Genomic DNA, 21,874 nt, shown 5'->3' with positions numbered 1-21,874 from the left:
CGAAGCTGAAATCTGTATTTTTAGCAAGGGACCCAAGTACGCCTGATGATCTATGTTTGGAAAACAGTTCTGTGTCATGGTCATACTCCCTCATAATGTCAGAGCTCTTCAAACCCCTGTATTCCCTTCTGACTACCCTTTTCCTCAGTGCAGGCTTTCTTTCTGTTCCATCCCACCTAAGAAATAAGGCACATTGCCACCAACCATTGCGGCCCTCAGCAGCCATGGGTCTCTGCTGCAGTGGCACTGGACAGCATCCACAGTCTTGAGTACGGAGGTGGAGGAAAGTGATGAAGGTGTGGTCGGAAAGTCTTTCCAGAGCATCTGACCCTTCCCTTGACAACCAGTTGTAGATGACTTTGCTACCTCCTCAAATGGCTGTGCCCAACTTCCCTTTGCTCTTTATGAAGATTTTCTTTACCTTCACTCTCTTAACTTTCCTTTTTCTCCGTAATGGGGGGGGGGGGAACATTGTCCCATTTTGCTCAAACTTGTGCTCAAATCCCCTTTGATCAAATCCTCTACTGCCTCCTGGAAACTAAATCTATTAATCTTCCTCCTCCTCATTCAAACTTTGCTCATTTTTTTTTCTTTTTTGGCTTCTATTGGTGTATCAATAAACGTTTCTTCCCTATTCTTTCTCAACTAAAGCAACATATACTTTCTTGGACTCTGATGAACCCCAAGACCCCAGTTTACTTCATGCCTTATTTTTACTGTCAGATTCCTCAAGAAGAGAATTCTACATTAGCTGCATTCATTTTCTCACCCTTTTCATCAACCCAACCGTACCCTGGTTTCCACGAAGCCACGTTTATAGACACTATTGGCGTGAAGATTACCAGTGATGAGATCTAATGATTTTTGCTTAGGCCCTAAACTTCTTGCCAATCTAACAGCATTTGACACTGCTGATCGCCACATCCTTTTAAAAACTTTATCAATTAGTGATCATTTCATTATAAGAACAGAAACTTATTCAAGTAACTGAAATAAGGGTCAAGGTAACATAACACCACAGAAACTCCCACAGAAAGTGTAATAGGGCTGCACAAGGATTAGAATCAGGAACTAGGAAGCTGTCAGTAACCAATAAAGTTTTAACAAATAATCATTCGGCACCTGCTATATTCTAGGCACTGGCTAAGTGTTAAATGATCAGAAGAGACAAGGTCCCTGCCCTTAGAGACTTTACCATCTAGTGGGGAAGGCTTACATAAGCAAGTCAACAAACGTGTATTGACAACTTGTAATGAGCACTACAGATGAAACAAACTGGCTTCACGATGCATGACTATAGCTTATTAGTGATCTGTGAGGACTCAGAAAGAATACTCTGAAGGCATGGCATTTAAACTGAGACCTGAAGAGGGTGAGGGAACCACTTGGGGGAACTTAGGTTTGGGGCTGTGGAAGGAGTGTTGGAGGCTGAGGCTCCATCTGACAGAAGGCCCTGCAGTGGTGCTTTGGGGGAAAGGAAAGGGGGCTGCTGCAGCTGGAACTTACAAGGTGAAGGGAGAATAGAGCAAGGTTAGGTTGGAGAAGGAGGCAGAAGCCAGAGCAGGCCAGGTCTTTTAAGCCATTTAAAGGAATCTGGATTTCATTGCAAAATAACCAGAAAGAATATGAAAACAAATATATGTACGTTTATGCATGACTAGGACATTATGCTGTACACCAGAAATTGACACATATGTACTGACTATACTTCAATAAAAAAAAATCATCAGAAAACACTGAATTGATTTAACCAGGAAATAACAGGGACCAATATATTTCCAGGTTTGCCCTGACTGGTAAGCAGAAAAAAGATTAAGGGCAGCAAGAGTAGAAGATAGAAGACTAGTTGGCAGCTATAGCAATAGCCCAGGTAAGAGACGACGGCAGTTCGGAATTATGCAGTAGCAGAGGAAATGGGAGAGATATAGAGGGACGAGACATCTATTTATGAGGAGCAAGTGAGAGGACCGGCTGATGCGCTGGAGATGGGGAGGGAAGGAGAGTGAGAAATCAAGACTATTGCCTGGTTGTCTTGTTTAGAATAAATAGGTGGACGGTGGTATCATTTACTGAAGTGGGAAAAAATAAAGACAGAATTTCTTTTTAATAGGGAGGGGAGGGAAGCAGGGATATAGATACTAAGAGTTTAGTTCTATTTCAGGTACACTAATTTCAGACATTCATAGAGACCTGACATGTCATACAGGCAGATGGATAACTGAATACAGAATCTGGAGGAACTGTCTGGGCTGAAGAGATTAATTTGGGAGTTGCTACCATTTTAGAGTATTTAAAGCTATGGGAATGACTGAGATTACCAAGAAGGTGAGTTCAGAGAGAAGAAAAGCAGAGAGAGCCCAGGAGATTAGAGGAGGAAAAACCCTGAAGGACGCTGAACAGCAGTGGTTTAGAGAATTAGAACCAGGCCAACCAACAGAAGAGATTTCTTTCAAGAAGTGGAGCCTGACCAACTGTGTTGAAAAATGGCTAAAAGTTGGAGTTGGATGAGATCCAAGGCACATCCATTGGGTCTGGCAATATGGAGGCTGTTGACAACACTGATTAGCAGTTTTCATGGGCATGGTTAGGGTGGAAGGCAGATTTGAATAGATTGAATAGGAACTGAGAGTTAACTTGTAGACATCTCTCTCAAGAAATGTTGCTGTGAAGGGATCAGAGATTAGGACTGCAGGTGGAAAGGGATAGTGTAAGAATCTTTGTTTTTTAAATGTTAGAGTGGAGCATGTTCATACATATTGAAGATAATCAAGAATTTGATGATACAGAGGAAGGAAATAATTGGAGAAATGAAGTCCCTAAGAAGGTAAAAGCGGGAGAAATTTAAATCACAAGTAGAGGAATGGCTATTGATAGGAGAGGAGATAATGTATCACTTGTAACAGAAAGGAAGAAGAGGTAGGTCTAAATGCCAGAAGATTTGTAGATTTGACGGTAGGCATATACTGGAGTTGTAAAGGGTAGGCAGGCTTGGGGATGGTTTTAGAAGATTGAAGAAAAAAAGACAAGACATAATAGTTACTAGGGAAAAATGAACATACTCTGGTCTTTTTCCTGAGTCACCTGTTCTCATTTCTATTTTCTGCAAGACACTTCCTTCTTTTCTTTCAGAGGCACGTTTCCTCTGCTTCTCTGTGTCTGTGACAGAAGATGGCCAACCCAAGCACAAGTTTCTGGGTTTACCCGGTTCACGCCCTCAATAGAATAACATTGTACTTCTTAATTCCAAATTCCCAGGGGAGAAAATTTGATTGGTCCAGCTTCAGTCAGTTATCGAACTCAGGTCAAACCAACTACAGTCAGAAAAACAAGGTCAATTTATACAAACATAGCTGTTAGGCCCAAACCCTCTGTGAGTTGGGGGAGGATTAGGTCTTACACAATGGGACGTGAGGAGCAAGATACCCCATGGGCATACACAAAACATCTTCTAAGATGCCAAACTCTGTATTAAGAAGTGCTCCCCTTTTGCCTTCTTTTCTAGGTTTTATTTTCTTTGGTTGTTCTTGTGTTGGGTTTTTGTTTTTGGGTTTTTCTGTTTACTTTTCCTCATCCGCTAATGTATAATTTCTCAAAATTTTGTCCTTCATCCTCTTTCTATTTCTGTGCTTTTCTTCCTTGCCACCTTCATTTGTGCCTACCATATGTATATGGATAACCCTCAAATTCATACCTCTGCTCTTCTCAACTATCATTTAAAAACTGCCTTAACTATACTGCCCAAGGCAATCTACAGATTTAATGTGATCCCTATCAAATTACCCAGTACATTTTTCACAGAACTAGAACAAAGAATCCTAAAATTTATATGGAATCTCAAAGACCCAGAATTGCCAAAGCAATACTGAAGAAAAAGAAAGCAGCTGGAGGCATAACCCTCCCAGACTTCAGACAATACTACACAGCTACAGTAATCAAAACAGCATGGTACTGGCAAAAAGAGACATGGATCAATGGAACAGAATAGAGATCCCAGAAATAAACGCACAGACCTAGGGTCAATTAATCTTTGACCAAGGAGACAAGAATATACAATAGAGAAAAGACAGTCTCTTCAGCAAGTGGTGTTGGGAAAACTGGACAGCTGCATGTAAAACAATGAAGTTAGAACACTCCCTCACACCTATACACAAAAATGAACTCAAAATGGCTTAAAGACTTAAATATAAGACAAGACATGATAAACCTCCTAGAAAAAAACACTGGCAAACATTCTCTGACATAAATCTTAGCAATGTTCTCCTAGGGCAGTCTACCCAAGTAATAGAAATAAAAGCAGAAGTTAACAATTTGAACCTAATTAAACTTCTAAGCTTTTGAACAGCAAAGGATACTGTAAGTAAAACAAAACAACAACCAATGGAATAGGAGAAAATATTTGCAAATGAAGTGACTGACAGAGGTTTAATCTCCAGAATATATAAACAGCTTATGCAACTTAATACCCCTCAAAAAACAAAAAACCCCCAAACAACCCAATCCAAAAATGGGCAGAAGTAATTTTCCAGTGAAGACATATAAATGGCCAATAAGCACATGCAAAAGTTCTCAATATTACTAATTATTAGAGAAATGCAAATCAGAACTACAACGAGGTATCACCTCATACCAGTCAGAATGGCCATCACTCAAAAGTCCACAAATAATAAATGCTGGAGAGGCTGTGCAGAAAAGGGAACACCCCTACACTGCTGGTGGGAATGTAGTTTGGTGCAGCCATTATGGAAAACAGTATGGAGAGTCCTCAAAAAACTAAATATTGACTTACTATATGATCCAGCAATCCCACTCCTGGGCATATATCCAACAGGAACTCTAATTTGAAAAGATACATGCACCCCAATATTCATAGCAGCACTATTTACAATAGCTAAGACAAGGAAGCAACCCAAATGTCCATCGACAGATGACTGGATAAAGAAGTTGTGGTATATTTATACAATGGAATACTACTCAGCCATAAAAAAGAATAAAATAATGTCATTTGCAGCAACATGGATGGACTTAGAGATCATCATTCTAAGTGAAGTAAGCCAGAAAGAGAAAGAAAAATATCATATGGTATCACTCATAGGTGGAATCTGAAAAAAAGAAAAAAGAAGAGGAGACTAATGAACTCATCTACAAAACAAATGTCACAGACATAGAAAACAATCTACGGTTACTGGGGGAATGGGAGTGGGAAGGGATAAATTTGGGAGTTTGAGATTTGCAAATGTTGTCCACTTTATATAAAAATAGATAAACACAAATTTCTTCTGTATAGCACAGGGAACTATATTCAATATGTTGTAATAACCTTTAATGAAAAAGAATATGAAGATGAATATATGTATGTATATGCATGACTAGGACATTGTGCTGTACGCCAGAAACCGACACATTGTTACTGATTGTACTTCAATTCAACTAAAAAAAAACTACCCTTTAAAAACTCCAAAACACTTTCTCTCTTTTTTTTCCCTTGTATCTATATGGGGTGATAAATGTTAACTAAACTTATTGTGGTAAATCATTTCATATTATAGGTAAATCAAGTCTTTATACCATACACCTTAAATTTATACAGAGCTATATATCAATTATATTTCAATAAAATGAAGGGGAAAAAAGTGTTTCCACTTGAATATGCTCTGGTTCTTTTATTTGTAGCTGAACACATTATATTGTCCTGAACCTACTCCTTCTTTTGGCTCCCTGTTCCTTTTAAAGCCACCACTATCCTCTTAGGCATCCAAGCCCAAAGCTTCAGAGTTGTCTGACCTACTTTCAAGGTCTATCAGCTGAGGAGGAGCACCACTTGCACATTTTCCTTCTCTCCATGTCCTCTATCATCCCCCTAACTCTCATCACCTAAACTCATATGGATTATTCTCAAAGTCCACTGAATCATCTTCCCGTTTGCAGCCTCCATCCAGGTTATAAACTCTTCTTGCATTAATCTTCATAAAGCCCAGCTCCATTCATGCTCTCCCCACCCACTCAAGAATCTTCAACAGCTCCTCCCTTCATACTCAGTAAAGTGCAAGCCTTGCCTGGCAACCTCCATGACATGTTATCCACAGACCAAGACTTAGCTTCCATTAACCATCAGTCAAGGCAGACTGCTCAGTCATCTCCTAACACATCCTGTGCATTCCAGTGACCCAGGCTTCCTCATACTCTTCTTCCTGAAGCCTTTCCTCAAGAGTGATATTTTTCTCCCATCCCTTCCATATTACTTTATTTGTATCTCTCCTATGGAACTCATGTGTTTAGACATGGTTTTCACCTTTACTGGTAGGCATATCTTCTTGCCTCTGGTAGACTACAATTTACTAAAGTGTGAGAAAGGTACCCCCTACAGAGTATATACAGCAGTATCTGGCACTTAGAAGGCATTTAATAAGTAACTTGAGGAGTTACTAAGACCTGACGCTAATATTGTTGCTGTTAAATCCTCATATGGGCCCATTAGATATATTAATATGAACCTTTTTAATAAATTGCCGAGTAGGACACCAGAAATTGTGGGCTACAAAAAGTTTGAAATAATAAAAAAAAATCTCTAGTTAAGCACTGCTGCTGAATTCATTGCACCTTAACAACAGTCCCTTAACACACTTACATGGTAAAAGAACAACAACAAAAGCAAAAATAAACAAGCAGAACTACATCTAACTAAAAAACTTTTTGCACAGCAAAAGAAACAATCCACAAAAATGAAACGACAACCTACAGAATAGGATAAATATTTGCAAACCACTTATTTGATAAGAGGTTAATATCCAAAAAATATGAGCAATTCATATACCCAATATCAAAAAAACCAAACAATCCAATTAAAAATGGGCAAAAGATATGAGTAGGTATTTTTTCCAAAGATATTAAAGTGGCCAACAGATATAGGAGAAGGTGCTCAACATCACTAATCAGAGAAATGCAAATTAAAACCACAATGAGATATCACCTCATGCATGTTAGAATAGCCCTTATCAAAAAGACTGTTGCTGGGACTGTAAATTCCACTATGGAATAAGGAAAACAGTATGGAGTTAACTCCAAAACTTGAAAATAGAACAATCATATGATCCAGCAATCCCACTTCTGAGTATATATCTGAAAAAATGAAATCAGTATCTCAGAGATACGTGCAACCCCCATCTGCACTGCAGCATTATTTACAACAGCTAAGACATGAAAACAACCTAAGGGTTCACCGATGGATGAATGGATAAAGAATATGCAATATATACACACAATGAAATATTATTCAGCCATAAAAAAGAATGAAACCCTGCCATTTGTGTCAACATGGATGAACTGTGAGGGCACTATGATAAGTGAAATAAATCAGATGGGGAAACACAAATACTATATGTTCTCACTTTTATGTGGAATCTAAAAAATCAAAACTCATAGAAACAGAGGACAAGGGCAGGGGGCTGGGGAGTGAGGGAAATGTGTGCAGGTAGTCAAAAAGTATAAACTTCCAGCTACAAGATGAGTAAGTTCTTGAGATATAATGTATAGCATGGTGAATCTAGTTAACGATATTATGTTGTATATTTGAAACTTGCTAACAGAATAGATTTTAGAAGTTCTCATAATAAAAAAATTTGTAACTACGTGAGGTGATGGATGTATTAAATACCCTTATTGTGTTAATCATTTTGCACTAAATACCTGTATCAAATCAAATCATTACATTACACACCTTAAACACACAATCTTATATGTCAATTACATTTTAATAAAGCTGGGGAAGAGAAACAAAGTCAAATATTTATTATTTATGTGAAATGTTCCTTTCTGCTTAATTATTTTTTCAGTTCCTTTACACAGGTCCCTTGAGAATAGCTGTTCCTCACAGAGATAGGTATCAGCAGATGTCACTCTCTAACTGATGTTCCTCAACTGTCCTCTGTCAATTTAAGTTGGTTATTTTTTTCTGCAAATTTCAACTGCTTTTTCTCTATTACCAATTTCATTTTCCATTTTCAGCCTCTGATGAGCCTCCAAGAGCCATTAGGACTAATATTTTTCCCTTTGCCTGCATAAGGATCTTAATACAAGACATGTTTTCCTTTTGAATGCCAGCCCCAGTGCAAATATCTGTATGGTTTAGAAGAGCCACATGGAACATTTTTCTACTCTGTGGCTATGTCTTTGCAGTGGAGATGTACCTGTTATTACCATATACTCATATATAATACATATTATCATTTTGATGAAAGGCACAGTTTTAGTTCATGGGACAACCCCTGGTTAAAATCTGCTACTCTTTCAACAACACTGAGCAAATATCATCTGCCATGTACCAAGGATTGTTGTGGAGATTCAGCAGTAATAAGACAGCTACAAAGCCTTACCTTCATAGCTTTTATATTCTACATGGACAGAACAGAAAATTACAATATACAATAGGTGGATGGTGATAGGGCTCTGGAAAAAAAAAGGAGGATAGAGAGTAGAGAACACCTAGGGGGTGCTTACAATTTTAAGAAGAGTTTTTAGAAAGCTTTAATCATCAAGGTGATGACATTGGAGTAAAAACTGGGAGGAAATGAGGAAGCAAGTCATGTGGGTGTCTGGTGCAAAAACTTCTTGGGCAGAGGGAACACCTAGTGTAAAGGAGCACGTAGGCTGTCATAAGCAGTAAGGAGTTTTACTATGAGCATCTACCAGAGACAAAAATGCAGGCAAGGCTTTTTTATTGTTGTTGCTATAAAGAACCCACCTACAAGAGAGTTTAATCAGCTTAAGATGAACATCAGTGCAGATCTGTTTAGTGTTCTCTCAGCCATGACCTCATTGCTAATACTGACAGCCTGGACTGCCTCTTAGATTTAGATTGGCCCTAGATGCCCAGTCTGGCAAACCTGGATGAAACTTTAAGAGGGAGATTTTGGTAGCTCTGTAGGCCCACTGGTTCTGTATCTCATTCTTCCCCAACATGGGGCTGCATATTAATCATATATAGTCAGTGAGTCCAAGTTTTAATTTATCTAAAATATAGTATTACCAGATATGAACTAAGAAGTAAGATTAGCTCATGGTAGAATCTTGTCCCATAAACAGCCAAGACATCAGGCTACTGAGAACAAAGGTACTTTCCATGCCACCAAATGCTTTCAATGTTGTCTTCTTTTAGGCAGAACAACAAAGGAAAGAGGTCATTAGTGACATTTATATAGAGTCTCCAGGGATTTTCACACTTATATTCGACAACTAGAGATAACTTGCACTGGGCCTATCTATCAGATAGCCAACATAGCTGGGTAACAATGCTCTTTTAGTCCAGCAAAACGCACTTTCTTCTAAGGGATTTCCAATTTACTGAGCAACATGTCTTCCTAATGTTTCTATTTACACCCTTGGAGCCCATTTCCATCCTCAATAAGAATAAAATATTAAGAACTCAGCAAATAGACATTTGAAAGCAGACATGGAGTTTAGTTCATTTTAGCCCACCTTTGATTTGTTTGGAGACTGAATTCCTTACACAAGAAGATCAGTATTTATTTCCTGAGAACAAAGGTTTAAGAGACAACCAAGATATCTTTAGCAAAGAGAAGGTGATTGAATATCCAAATAGATCATGACTTATCAGTAACTGAAAATAGTATCTTAAGATCATACTGGTTCACTGTGTGCATCATTTAGACTTGTTTTAGGTGTTGATTTAAGTTGGCTATTGTAGATTTGAACAAACACAGAAAGCCTTGAAAATATGGCTAGGTATGTTGTTTTAGATCCAAATCAAGTATTGATCATTGTTACTGTGGCTTGGTATAAATTTAGAATTATTGTCATCTAATGTGCTGAGGTTGTTTCATACTTATATATAGGAGTGGCCAGAGATAACATATCTATAATGAAACCATGATGTAATCAAACCAACAATTTAGAAATTTGCCAGCATTTTAAAAAACTTAACGAATTTTAAATCTATCAATTTCTGTTCTTGATATTCTGAAAGTCGGAAAGAAGCTATTTATCATTCTTGTTCCTCATGAAGGAATGCAATTTCCTCATTACTGATGAAATCTTTCATTTCAGATGGAAAAAAATACAATAGGTCAATTATACCAAATCTAAGAGTAAAGTTTTTACTATATTTGTAATTAAAATATTCATGTATTCTGGAGAGTAAATACATTTATTTGAATATATAGGAGGACTGAATGAGTTAACACAGAATATGTCTTAGAACAGTGGCTGGCACATGAAGTGTTCAATACATGTTAGCTGTTACTCTAGCATGTAATAAAGTGAGGAACTATTACTAGTCTTAATGGGATGATGTACTGAATGCAACTCCTGCATTATTATAGAAGTGGGTTTTATCCACTTTTTACAGAACCTACTCTGCCTTTTTGTCTAAGGGCACAAGGAAGCAGAGAGGGATGGCTCCTCTAAGTGAAACTGAACTCTGCATTTACTGCCTGAAATCAGAGGAAGCGTGTCAGTGTGGGCAGACACCGAGAGCAGACCAATCTGGCCTCCCACTTCTCTTATTTTATCTCATGGAAACTAATGGAGGGTATGTGATGTAGACCTTTCAATTAATTGTTCCTGTTTACGGTTTAAAACCTTGGTTTACTGTGGGGCAAACTTAGGTTCCTGATAATCATCCAAATTTTTGCATCTCTTCAGTTTCATTGCAGAATAAATTAAATTTACCTCAGTGGACTGTTACGTTTTTTTTTTTTCTCCCACGGGGTCATCTGCTTTTGGGGAAAGATAACAGGGTGCCCTCCAATGATACGTCTAACTGATGGTGTAATGAGGTACAATTCCTTGTCGTCCCCTGCAATTCTGAGTTATTGTTTTGGAACACAAGATTTGATTATCTCTTTTTACTGCGTAACTACAAACGTGAGAATAGCTGTCAAAGTATAGACCCATTGTTCAATTCAGCTCCTACAAACGGCTTCTGATGGCCTTAAGTTCTTTTTTGATTAGTCTACTCCTCACGAAAACTCAGATTAGTGAAATAGAGGGTAAGGGATAGATTTTTCTGGTTCCAACTCTGAAAGATCCCACCAGAACAGGTGTACTTGCAAAGTCAAGTTTGCCTTCAATATCTTTTGTCTCAGTCAAGTTGTGCAATCAGCCCTGGAGAGTGGAGCCCTCACAACCTGCTTCCCCGGCTTGCGCGTGTCTGTGGGTTTCGGGACACGCGCAGAATACACATGGACCTACTCTCCTAGGACAGCCCAATCGAAGTCTCGCTCTCACCTCAAAGGCTGTCAACTCTCACGCCCATTCTTGGGCGCATGGCCCCCTCCTCACTCCCCCACCCCCTCATATCCCGCCTCCAAAGTAGGAGGCCCACTTTCATTGGCAGTTGCTTCCTCTCACTCCCAGGCAGAAACCAATCACTGGAATCCAGGCGGAGAGCGGCGGAGCCAATGGGAATGCTCGTTGCGGCAGCTGCCGGGTCCCGAAAGCCGGGAGGCGGTGCCGGGGGCGGGGTACGGGTGGGGGGAGTAGTTGCCATTTGGAGTGAAGAACAGGCAGAGACGGAGGCGGCGGTGTTTGCGGTGGAGCGGGCTCAGCGCAGAGCCAGGCGTCTCGAGGCCCTTTCCCCCCTACCCTGGTCCCCAGAGGCAGAGGTCCCGGCCCTCCTTGCAGCTGCCGGGCTCTCCCACGCGTGCAGCCCCGGGAGGCTGCCGGATCCGGGCGGTTGCCCTTCTCCCCTGTCAGCGCGATGCCCGGAGTGGCGGCTCCGGGCTCCTCGCGGCCCCGGCCGTGACCGCCGCACCGAGCTCGGCCGGGCGGTTGGGGCCGTTGGACGTTTGTTTTCGCAGCCTTCCCCTCCCCCCTCGCCGAGGCTGTGGGGGTGAGGGTTGGGAAGGGGGAGCCGAGAGACTCCTCCCCTCCCCGATACCCGCGCCCCTCCCCCTTACACACTCGCACGCACTATCGCGCCGGCTCCCACACGCTCGCGCGCCTCCCGCTCCGCGTCTCCGTGTCGGCCGGCGTCTAGGGCCCGCGGAGCCACCATGTCCACTGCTGCCTCCTCCTCCTCCTCCTCCAGTTCCTCTCAGACCCCTCATCCCCCGCCGCAGAGGATGCGGCGCAGCGCCGCGGGTTCCCCGCCCGCCGCCCCAGTCGCCGGGAGCGGGAACGGTGCGGGCGGCGGCGGCGTGGGCTGCGCCCCAGCTGCGGGAGCCGGCCGGCTGCTGCAGCCCATCCGCGCCACGGTGCCCTACCAGCTCCTGCGGGGCAGCCAGCACAGTCCCACGCGCCCGCCCGCTACCGCCGCTGCCGCCTCCGCCTCCGCCTCGCTGGGCAGCCTCCCGGGGCCCGGTGCGGCCCGCGGCCCCAGCCCGCCCAGCCCGACGCCGCCGCCGGCCGCGGCCCCGACCGAGCAGGCGCCGCGGGCCAAGGGCCGCCCGAGACGGTCCCCCGAGAGCCACCGGAGGAGCAACTCACCTGAGAGACGGAGCCCCGGCTCGCCCGTGTGCAGAGGTAGCGGGCCCAACCCTTCCGTCCTCCCGGGTTGCGTCTCCCCGACGGTGCCCTCCGTGGAAACTTCAGCCTCTCCGGGCTTCTCTTTGCTAGTGCATTAGCGAAGGTGTGAAAGTGGCTTTGGGAATCTCACTTCCCGGCGGTCGCTGCGGCGCTTGGAGGAGCGAACTGCAAAGCAACTTTTATTTGACCCTCCTGCTGCCCCTCAGGTTTTATCTATCACTCGCCTGCATCGAAAGGTTTTTCAGTTTAAGAGCTGATTAGCTCACTCAGGTGTTTGCTGTTTGTAGCGGGGGAAGGAGGAGCTGGGCGAGAAACACTTAAAAGAAACACGCACACAAACTCTCCGGCAGCCGATAAGGTGGTGGTTGTAATCTCTACTGCCTCTTTGTGCTTTCCTACGAAGTTCCCATAACGTATCTGTGCCTACTGGGATTTTTTTTTTTTCCTCTCATTTTGGAGGGGTGGTGGCATTGCTTATGATGTAAGGATATCCTGTTGGGTGTGTAGAGGGGACAGTTTTGGATGTGCAACTGAAGTGTATCGTGTTTGGTTTGTTGTTTTTGTTTTTTTTTTCGGTCTCCCTCTTTTCTCTACTTTATATAGTCATATGCATCAGGGCAAGTACTGCACTGGAAACAATTTATGCCCAGCTCAAGACTTTGATGGTAAATTTCTAAGGACCTATTTGTGGAGTGTGCTTACTTTTTTTCCTTCCATTTTTAAAGTACACTTAACAGTTGTGTCGAGCTGTTAAAGGATCTCAAGTTTCTTTTTTGTTAGGTGTCAAAGGTAATGGTGAGCTGGTGGATGCTGTGGGCTTCCCTTAATGTTTTGTGTTTTGGTGTAGCTTGGTTTATATCGAGGGACACAGTGCATGATCTAGTTGAGTCCTGGGGGAGAAAAAAAAGATTAGCCACGACAGAGATGTAAGGCTCATAAGGGAGAGTGAAGTAGCTCATATTATTAGATACCAAGCTAGGGCTACAGATGCTGCTGCTGCATTGTGAAGAGAACCCATCATACCGAGTGGAAAAATCTCTGCTTGGAAGGGAAACACTGGAGCTCTGTACAGTGTTTATGTGGTATGTGGAATTTTTTAAATGGAGTTTTCTTAATGAAGGTCTTAGACTTGGAGAAAGTGTTGTGTTAGGATAGACTGCAGTTTTGGTGTTTTTGTTTTAATATTTCTGACCTGTAATTAGCATGTTGCTAAGGCCCTTGTTTTCAGACCACTTGATGGTGAGGCAGAGTAGGATGTAGTGCAGCGGTATATGTATGTACAGAAGCACCAAGAAATACATCCTGTAATCTGTATGCACCAGAAGGAATTTGCTCCCCACTCCTCCCCCAGGTCAAGCCAGCTGCTGCAGAAACTGACATCCTCCAGCAAATCCTGAATGAATGAATGAAAACAACGTGATCGCCCTAATAATGACCACAACTGAACACACATCTTTGGCTGTATTTTATAGAAAAGGCCACCATTTTCTAACAGATTAATGCCATATGCAACTCCCTTGCATGTTTTCTAGAACTATATGAAATGAGAGGTAACAGAATGAAAAGAAGGCAGTTACATAAATTTTTGAGTGATTTAGCTTCAACAGTACATAGATTGAGTTTTGGGATTTTCTTTTCGGGACTGATGTAAGAGCCATGAAATAAGAATTGCAGACAGATTGTGTACAGAGGGTTTTGGTGGCAGAGTAAGAGTAGTTTCAGCAATTGCTGCAACAATATAATGGCCATCTAGTACCTCCTCCCCTTTTGTTGATAAACACTAAAATCTTACAACAGATCATAGTACAACTTGTTTTTCTGCATCCTTCAAAAGTCTTAATTGCCTTAGGAATTACAAGGTCCGTCATGAAGTAGTTTTAATGAAATTTGTAATCCGGCTTAAAGTATCCTCTTTGTTGTAGTATGGCACATCCGAGTTTAATGCAATTTTAAAGCAATCATGATGAAAACACTTTTCTGAGTCTGGTTGTGCAGGAGACAGATTTGCATCATCAGACAGCTTGTATTGGGAATGGAAGAGGCCTTTCTGCTGTTTTTAATACCAGGTGGTTTTGTCAGTTTCTTACATTGAAGTGATTTGAATGTAGACTCTTCTGTCCCCAGTTTCCTGATTGTATTACCTTTATGTTACTTTCCACATCCCATCTTGCTCCTCTCTACTCAAATTAAAACTGTACAACTAATCTATTCTGCTTACTAAGCCATTTAAAATTCATACTATGAACAGTTGAACAATTTTTCAAACGATTATCTACTCAGTTTCTTTTAAATTCTGAAAGGTTCTGACTTCAGTGGATTTTAGCCTCCACAGGTCAAGGCTCCTGCTGCTGCCACTGCTGCTGCAGACACTGACATCACTATACTGCATGAATGAAAAACAACAACGTGCTCCATTTCTTGCTCTCCACCTCCTTCCTATTCTGCACACTCCTCTGTGTTTGTGTGTATGTGTGTAAGATGGTGTTACGCTGCATTTGAAATTGCACTTTAAAATGTTAACTAAGGGGGTGGCTCAGGGATATGTGTTTAGTATGGAGGCATATTGTTTACAAAAAGCTTCAAGTGCTGTAAGCTTTGGGGTTAGAGGTGACATAACTGAGCATTGAGTATTTCTTATCTGGACTGGTGATTATGGAAGAAAATACAGAAGCTGTGAACAATTTTCTTTGTAATTGTTTTACCAGGAAGAAATGACAAAACAATATAATTTCTAAACATGTTAGATTATTATCATCTCCCTCTGAAACACTCTTAATATGCACATTTATAGGGTTAAGTCTAGAGTAATAAAGAAATGATACTCAGATTATTTCACAAGGCTGAGGAAAAGCTGAATTCTGTAAATAGGCACAATTAATTTTAAGATGATACTAGTTTATAGTATCTAGCAACAAGATGGTATTTCCCTTATTTTTATAGTATGGCTTTAGATTATTTAAATGGGTATCATAATAGAAGATATGTAAATCTCCAAACACCTTACTCTATATAGAGAATATGGGGTTTTACAAATTGAAACTATCTTGTTTATGTATATGGATCATATGTTTGTATTTTTTAAATTTCTTTTGTATTTTTAAAACTTAAGGGTTTGTTATTTATATTCACTTCTTTACTTCTGCCATTAGCAAAATGTCACCCTCCCCCTTGTTTAGTTCTGAAGGGTCTTGAAGTGGTGAATGACAAGCTACTGAATGCATCCTCAGGCTCCCTGTGATGTGCTGGTAATAGATGTAAAATCATAAAGTATTATGCAAATAGTTATTTTTTGTAATGGTAATACATAAGTCTACCTTTGAAATAAATAGAACAACTCAAATGAGACTATAGCGGAATGTTAGTGTTTAAATTAATGACCTTTAAGCTCAAATCATGAGTAACAACCAAAAGAAAATACAGTAAAGTTGCTTTTTTCTGAAAGTTTATAAAGCAAAAGCTATGAATTCAAAAACAGAACAAATACAAGTTTACTGTGCAAGACAGTAGCAATTGCAAATCCTTTTATAGATTTTTGTAAAAAATGAGCATTGGGATGAATTATAAATATCTAAAAGATATAAAACAGCTGCAGTAGAATACTGTGGATGGAGAATACTGCTTATTTTTAAGTATACTAAATCTAATAACAAAAACATGGAAGAGCTTATAATTTATATAGCTCCTGCTATGGAGAATAGCATGTGTTGATTCCTGATTTAACATAATAGATTTATTTAGGCCTGGTACTCTAACAGATTTAACTCTAGAATGAAATTCGATTAGAATTTTTCATGAGCATTTTGAGAGCCTTATTGTTATATACATTAGAAGTTATTATATTTTAACAGAAAATACAAAGCCAGCTAGCATATAATGCTGAATGGCTGCATACAGTGTGTGTCTTATGTGTTTTAATCAATTAATTTGCTTTCAGTTTTTTTCTCTTTTCATTAAATTTCCCCTTTTGAGTCATTTTTATGCTGTGCTAAGTTTGTGGAATGCCAACATTTTAAATTCAATTTTTTCCCTTACTTTTTAAGGACGCTCAGGTATTGTCTTACTATAAAGTTACTTCTTAGGCTGATTGTCGTAAAAATTAAGGTCTACCTGATTTTACCTTCTTTTAAAATTAATTTTTCCTAGAGTGCTTAGAGTTTCTTATTTCAAAGCTTATACTAGACTGAAAATAGTTAAAGCTTTGGCTTTTTTTCCTAAAGGGACAGATTTCAGTACTGATTTTTGAAAGATTTTCAGCCTTAGAACTACACTAAGTATCAGCAGCATTCATTACTTATGTATCTAATTTTCCCTGTCAATTATGGTACATAAAATTTCTAGATCAGTGGGTGAATAGCAAAATAGATAAATGAATTTATAGAAGTTTTTTTATTCTACTGTTTTATGTTCAAAGACATTATATTGCTCTCAATTATTATTCTAAGCATAATGAATATTGTATACCTAGGGTATATAAAAGCACCTTGGTAACTTAACTGTATATAAAGTTGTATATTTATCTATTGAGCTAAAAATTATTTCATTATTTATAGTATTTTTTACAGAAGGATATTTCATTCACTGCAATGTACGTTTCTTCAGTGATTTAATGCGGATTAGGATTTATACATTGGGGAAATGTTGAAGGGTAATGGCATTCTTGTGATTTTTTATTTTATTTGTGATAATGCAGACTAAATGTGAATAGAAAACAAAGGAATGATTGGGTTCCATGGTAGTGAGTAATAATGGAAATAAATGGCAATGTTCAACAAATGGCTTGTAGGAGAGGATTTTTTTTTAAATCTGAAATTTAAAACATTCCTAAAAGCCTGTTTTATCAAAGCTTTCACATGTAGCTAATAATTTGCCAAGAAGTATCCACTAATGACCTTGTTATTCTTAATTTTAGTTTAGTCTTTTATCTAGAGCTTAAAATTCCCAGACACCACCACGATATGCTTCTCCACAGCACCTGTCCTGGGTCTGTGCCTGGCATTGTTGTCTTTTGTCTTCAGTATATAATTTTGTTCTCTTATTAAATGTTAAAGAAACTGAATCACTGATGTTGTTTCTGTCCTATATTCTGTTTAACAAGAGATTGAGCTTATCTGATGACGATCTCTAACTGGGTTTGCCAAAAGTAAGTGGAGGAAAGACAGAACTCTACTTATCTGTTGATAAGAAAAGCCTGAGGAACTGATGGAAGAGCCAGAAGCCACCTCTGTTTTCCTTTCTACCCCTCATCTGGACGCCTGGAACTGACCAAGAGTCCACCCATCATCCAGCTGACTTGTGTTTATTCTGCAAAACAAAATTATAATGGATTAGTAGTAATTCTGAAGAAAATAAGAATTTTACTTAATTCTGAGCAAATTGTGGAAAAACACTTTTCTAGTATTTAATTTTAGTAGGAACAAACATGGACAGATACCTTTAAGCAGTATCATTTACCTCAGGTGAATGTTATTGTGGCAAGTAGCAGGAGGAGACAAGGTCATGAATACCTAAGTAACCTCTCCTGTGTTATGCTGCCTCTAGTTGTTGTAGGTAGAAAGGAATAAAACATTTTGATTGCTTACTATATACAAGGCAACATATACTTTCATTCATCAGGAAAGTGGATTTGAAATGCAGATCATCTTATTCTAGATCCAGTGTTCATTCCACAAGACTATCCTGTTGCTCCTAATTGAAAAGACAATTGGTGATCGATGTTGGCAATCAACTGTGATTTCTGAGCTATAAGAATTACCAAAGAATAGGTTTTCTATTGTTTCAATAGTGCTATTACACAGTGCTAGGATATGCTTTGACATTTTCAGAATGTCTAAAAAATGTCGAGACCTAGGATGTAACTGAAATAGAATATGGATGGATTGGTCACATCTCTTTTGATGTGTGTTATACTTCTTTTCATAGAAGTGTAAGCATGTGTGTGGGTGTGTTGTGTGTGTGAATGAGAAGTGTGTGTAAGAGAGAAGTCCTTGTTCCTGAGGGTCAAAGATATGAACTTGGTTGTATCTGGCCCTGTTTACTTCTAGAATCTGTGCTGTTCTTGATTCATATGATAGTAAGCAGAAGTACTTTTCTCCATGATTGATAAAAGTTAGTTATACATGGTGGTAAACTGGTGAATGCTTCAGGAATCACTAAGCAGACTCTGGTCTCACGTGATTGTGCCAGCAACTGGTGCTAGGTTAACTCAGCCCTGGCAAGAGCTAACAGTTAACACTGCAATTTGTGGGTTTGAACTCCGTATGTTTGTAATATAACGAAGTGTCACTATGGTGCACCTTAATGATGGTTCACCAGAAATAAGGATGAGTTAAAGAAAGTAGCAGAACCCACTATTGTGTGGCAAGGTTGGTGTCTGAAATTGTCTTCCAAATTATTAGAATTAAGAACTCCCCTAAACTTCTGAATGAATGTGTTTCATAACAAGAAGGCAGAAACTGCTACAACTTGCAGCCTAGTGTCACTAAAGATCAAATACCACTCAAGTACTGACAATAATGGCCCCTTATTTAACCAGTATGACCACAGGGAGAATTTTTGTGAGTAGTCCATATAGCCAATTTTAACTTTCACGTTACTAAAAATTAACTACTTAGTGAAACATTTTCTAAAATTATTATACAATTGTTCTCTTAAGCAGAACAAATCAGACATAAATGAACTCTTTGTGGCTTAATTAGCTTAGTTAATACCTACTATATACCTAATAAAATGAATGCTATAGATAGTATTGGATCTAAGATTGAGGAGCATTGACTGACAACTAGAGTTGCCCCGTAACTGATACTATAAATTTGCTTTGGGGTTGTCTTTTTTCTGATGAAAGTAGAATGAAACAATGTGTGGCTACATTATTCCTTAATGGAATAACCTGGCTTCTTTTGGTCTAGGATTAATTATCAAGTTAAAGACCAAGGAAATTATTTTCCGAATGGTACCATAAAAGAGCCTTGGAAACAAACAAAAAAAATACATGGGAAAATACTAAATTTGAGTCAAGAGACTTGGGTTCTATTTCCATTTTTTACATTTGACTTACAAGTTACTAACTCTATATCTTATTTTCTTTATATTTAAAATGAGGTAGGTGGAATTTTTAGGAGTTTGGTTGGGTAGGGAAAAGATTCTGCTATGGAAAGGAAAAGTAAGTTTATTAAACTAGATAATTTTTTGACTTTTTTCCCTACTAGTAGGACGTTTAACTGATGAATAGAAATTGTATATATTTAAGGTATACAGTGTGAGGATTTGGTATACATACACAATACGAAATGATTACCACAATCAATCAAGTGAATTAACGTATCTATCACTTCATGTGGTTACCTTTTTTATGTGTGTGTGGTGTGTGATGAGAACACTTATGATCTACTCTTAGCAAACTTCAAGTATACTGTACAGTATTAACTATAGTCACCATCTGTACATTAGATTCTGAGAACTTACTCATCTTATAACTGAAAGTTTGTGCCCTTTGACCAACATCTCCCCACTTCCCCCACCTGCCATCCTCACTCCTGGCAACCATCATTCTACTCTTTGCTTCTATGAATTAGACTTTTTTCAGAATCCCCATGTAAGTGAGATAATATTTGGTTTTGCTTTTCCCTGTGTATTTGTTTTCTGTGTCTGACTTATTTCACTTAGCAAAATGTCCTCCAAGTTCATCAATGTTGCCAACACTTTTTATTTTATTGTCTTTTTGATAATAGCCATTCTAACAAGTATGAGGTTGTATCTCATTGTGGTTTTAATTTTCATTTTCCTGATGATTAGTAATGCTGAGCACCTTTTTGTGTCTCTTAGCCATTTATATGTCTTCTTTGGATAATGTCTGTTCAGATCCTTTGCCCACTTTTAAATATGTTATTTGTGGGGTTTTTTTTTTTGGCTATTGAGTTGTTTAAATTCCATATATATTTTGGATATACCAAATGTATATATCCAAAAAAAAAAACCATACCTTTATCAGATGTATGATTTGAAGATATATTCTCCCATTCCATAGCTTGTCTTTTCATTTTGTTGTTTCCTTTGCTGTGCAGAAGCTTTTAGTTTTTTATAATGTTTTTAGTAATTTTCTAAATTGAAGTATTGTTAATTTACAATGTTGGGTTGATTTCTGATATACAGCATAATGCTTCAGTTATACATAAAATAAATATATTCCTTTTCATATTCTTTTTCATTATAAGTTATTACAAGATATTGAATATAATTTCCTGTGCTATACAGTAGAACCTTGTTGTTTACCTATTTTATACATAGTAGTTAGTATGTTTATAATACCCATACCCCTTTACCCCCCTAGTAAACATAAGTTTGTGTTTTACATCTGTGAGCCTGTCTCTGTTTTGTAAATAAGTTAGTTCGATATACTCTTGCTTGTTTATTTTTTCTTTTGTTGCTTGTGCTTTTGGTACCATATCCAAGATATCATTGCTGAAACTGATGTCAGGGAGCTTTCCTCCTCTATTTTCTCCTAGGAGTTTTATGGTTCCAGGTCTTATATTTTAAGTCTTTAATCAATTTCTATTTAATTTTCCTTATAGTGTAAGAAAAGGGTCCATCTTCATTCTTTTGCATGTGGATATTCAGTTTTCCCAGCACTATGTATAGAAGAGACTATCTGTTTCCCACTGTGTATTCTTGGCACTCTTGTCAAAGATTAGTTGACAAGATGCATGGATTTATATCTGGGCTCTGTTTTCCACTGGTCTATGTGTCTGTTTTTATGCTGGTACCATATAGTTTCAATTACTATAGCGTTGTATAGACTAGATAATTCTTAATAAAATTAGTTATTTTATGTCAGAACTAGTCTTCACTGGAACCTAACGTAGAAAACTCTTATAATCTCTCCTTACAGATGAGGAAATGACGTCTTAAGAAGTTAAGTAATCTGCCCAAGGTCGGCAGCATGCACAGGGGCCCCTGTAACCCTCCAAGTCCTGACTTCAAGTTAGCTAAAGTTACTTTTGGAACCCAGCTAATTATGGGGCAGTAAAGCATGCACAATGGGTTACCCTATTGCTTATGCAGTTAAATCATAGAAAGGGGAAAAATACCTTTGGGGGTTGGGTGAAGAGAAAGCTAAATGGAACTAGACTCTAGGGTCCACAGAACTTAAAATAACTGCAAGTACTGCCAGTGATTCAGGCCTCAGGTATGTATATAAGAATGTCATGGCACTTCAAAACTAAGAAGTAGGCCTTCCCCTTGATCCTAAAGTACCTACCACTTTGTTAAGAGACAAATTGGATTTAATTTTTTAAATTGCTTTTCACATAAAATCTCAAAATCTGTGTAAAATGAAGTCTTTTGTATTTTCATATTGGACAGTGTTTAAGCTGTACATTTATAATAAAGCGTCATAAGG

General features: G+C 39.0%; 1 protein-coding gene and 1 long non-coding RNA gene across 6 annotated transcripts in view; one reads left to right on the top strand and one right to left on the bottom strand.

Moving 5' to 3' along the window:
- Positions 1 to 12,881, bottom strand: part of LOC116664960 — a 149,747-nt gene extending 136,866 nt beyond the window's left edge. For all 3 annotated transcript variants that reach the window (XR_004321523.1, XR_004321524.1, XR_004321522.1), the window contains exon 1: positions 12,442 to 12,881. This is a non-coding gene — a long non-coding RNA (uncharacterized LOC116664960). The remainder of the gene's footprint in view (positions 1 to 12,441) is intronic.
- The window catches only part of GLCCI1 (glucocorticoid induced 1), an 84,743-nt gene continuing 74,740 nt past the window's right edge, over positions 11,872 to 21,874 (top strand). For all 3 annotated transcript variants that reach the window (XM_032483958.1, XM_032483956.1, XM_032483959.1), the window contains exon 1: positions 11,872 to 12,477. In XM_032483958.1, the coding sequence (XP_032339849.1) occupies positions 12,009 to 12,477 (469 nt within the window). In that variant the 5' untranslated portion in view covers positions 11,872 to 12,008. The remainder of the gene's footprint in view (positions 12,478 to 21,874) is intronic.

Source organism: Camelus ferus, chromosome 7 (genome assembly GCF_009834535.1).
Source record: "Camelus ferus isolate YT-003-E chromosome 7, BCGSAC_Cfer_1.0, whole genome shotgun sequence".
Lineage (NCBI taxonomy): Eukaryota > Metazoa > Chordata > Mammalia > Artiodactyla > Camelidae > Camelus > Camelus ferus.
Note: the sequence above shows the minus strand (reverse complement) of the source record. Positions and strands in the feature narration are given on the sequence as shown.